Source organism: Pygoscelis adeliae, unplaced genomic scaffold (assembly GCF_000699105.1).
Source record: "Pygoscelis adeliae isolate BGI_AS28 unplaced genomic scaffold, ASM69910v1 Scaffold22, whole genome shotgun sequence".
Taxonomy (NCBI): Eukaryota; Metazoa; Chordata; class Aves; order Sphenisciformes; family Spheniscidae; genus Pygoscelis; species Pygoscelis adeliae.
This window is the reverse complement of record NW_008824350.1, coordinates 975599-978082: the sequence shown is the minus strand read 5'-3', so window position 1 is coordinate 978082 and position 2484 is coordinate 975599. Positions and strand designations below refer to the sequence as shown.

At 40.8% G+C, this 2484-nt stretch overlaps 1 protein-coding gene across 1 annotated transcript in view; it reads right to left on the bottom strand.

Annotated features, from left to right (window-relative positions):
• Positions 1 to 2484, bottom strand: part of RGS6 (regulator of G-protein signaling 6) — a 250330-nt gene that overhangs the window by 36121 nt on the left and 211725 nt on the right. Inside the window, exon 7 of the mRNA XM_009319242.1 lies at positions 1634 to 1710. Within this exon, the coding sequence (XP_009317517.1) occupies positions 1634 to 1710 (77 nt within the window). The remainder of the gene's footprint in view (positions 1 to 1633; positions 1711 to 2484) is intronic.

Here is a 2484-nt window from a genome sequence, read left to right as displayed (position 1 = left end):
CCGAGGTTCTTGGTTCATATCCCCAAACTTACTGATAACTCAGTATTTCACATTTTAAACTATGAAGACACTATACAATTAGATGCTCTCTGGCTGCAGTTTTTGAGCAATGTAGGTACAGCAATGGAAATCCTGTGTGCAAAGATGTGGAAGGCAGAGCAGAACTTGATAAGCAGGAGGAATGTTTTCAGATATTTTTGGTTTGTCTTCTTTTTTAGTTAATTGAGGGCTGTGAATTACACTGTGAATTCCAGCCCTGCCTTGTTGGAAACCTGAACACTGAACCATCACATGAACTGGGAACCAAGAAGCTGAAACTAGCCAGCAAAAAAAGTTGATAGTGGCCAGTCCACGCTTACGTTTCAAAGAAAACTGAATGGAGAAAAGATGAATAAGCAACAGTGATCACATCAAGAATCTGATATTTACATTTCTTAGGTAATAATTGTGTGTTGTAGACAGAATGCAGAATTTTGTTTTGACTTAGATTTGTTTTTTTTAATCTTGGCAATAAACCTTTAAGTAACTGAAAGTACAATTGCTGTCTTAACTTCTAATTTTCTCTTCCAAACAGAACACTGGTATTCTCGTCGGAAAAAATCCCTTAATTACCTTGTAAATTAAAGGATAACTACCATGTACTTAAATAGTGCATAATTACAATGTTATTAAGCAAAGAATTAATCAAAATTCCAAAGAGTTAATCAAAGATAAGAGACATATACCTCAGCCACACCCTCAAGAAATGATGTTCCTTAACTTTTTAGCATCTAATGCTGAAAGTGCAAATTCCTTCAAGTGATACAGAGTGTCACTACTAGTGTTCTCATGTGCCATCTTCACCGTCCCTTCCATTTTATAGGTGACAACTACGTGCACAAAACAGTCACGGAGGGTTTTAGGCGCTAGTTTGTAGACACTAGTCCACAAACCCTGGACCATACCCATTTTGCAGCAATAATGAAAACATGCTCAAAACATTGAGAGGCTTCAAACTGTTTTCGCAAGGGAAGATGAGAAAAAAAAAAAAGTAGATTTCAATTATGAGCAGATAGGAAAAACCCAAATACTCAATCTGAGTAAGTTTCATGTAAGTGGTACTCAATTCTCCACACTAATTTAGTAGCACAAGTCAGACTGCAGAGAGTAGAGGTACAATGGAGTCAACTGGGGATTGGTATAAATGAGAAAACCAAATCCAGACTGCTGTAAATACCACCCTTATAATCACTCTGAAGTAGTGGTATTTTTAAACTCAGAAACACTTTACAAGCATAGAGTAACACGGACAGATGACAAAGTTCTGTTCTTTCCATTCATACAAAACAAAAATACTACACAAAAGTAGAAGCAGAATGGGCAAGTGAATTGCCCAAGCTCCCATGGTGAATCCAGGCTCAGGAGCTCCCGAACAACATTTCCATGTACAGATAATTAAACCCATCTTTCAGATTCTGGCACAAACCTTCAGAATTGGCTCTCTATTGTTTCTAGTCTGCCGGTGATTAAAATTCACCAACACCTTCTGAGCTTAGCTGCAGTAGACTTTGACAGAGAAGTTTTATCTGTACAGAATCCCCTTCCCGTCACAGCTCTAAATACTGGTGCAGTTTAGTGTTCCAGGATTACTCACTTCACTTGGGCCTCAGCTTGCATGAAGATGAATTCCCACTTTCTTGCAAATGCTCTCTGAAGTCTGGCTAAGTTTTCCTGACAAAAGATGAAAATAGTAAGAACAATTAACCCCTGTAATTACAACAGCTGCTTAAGAGCACGGTTAGTATGGCGGGTGTTTATTTTATTCCTTTTTTTTTTAAGCTGGAAAACTCAAGACATGGAAGTCAGTGTTGGTTTCAGGTGAACTATCTTGCAGGCAAAGCAAGGTTGTAACACATCCTTTCGGGCTGCAGCCCCATAGCTGCAGTCAAGAAGGCCCTGTCAGGGAGAAGTAATGGAGTGTGATGAAGACAGCCTGAGCTCTACTATGAAAATAATGATGGACTTGTTCCCAAAAGATAACACTGAGAAGCTTTGTGAAGATGACGACTTTCATTTCTGATAGCAGATGGCTGCCACCTGCATGTTTCCCTCTCACCCCCACTTTCCCTTCCTCCCCCCCACTGCTCCCTTCTCTTCAGGCTTTTGCTAAGGTGCAAAGCCTGAGCATCCCTTGCTTTGCTCAGTCCTGGTCACTGCTGAGAGCATTACGCAGCTGCACAGCACTGAAGGCTGGGGATTGCCAGGATGATTCATAAAAGGAAACAGCTTGTTTGTCTGAACAATGAACATTGCTAACTGCAAAGACAGGGTCCAGATGCAGCCTTGCTCTACATCTGAAGTAAGAGCTCTGGTCCAGACCCGTTACAGAGAGCCTCATGTTCTGAACATTTGGAGGTGGATGTGACTTCATCACAGCTCAAGGTCAAACTCGGGACGTGGCCAGAATTTCAGGCTCAAATGGCACCCCGAAGTCACATATCCACA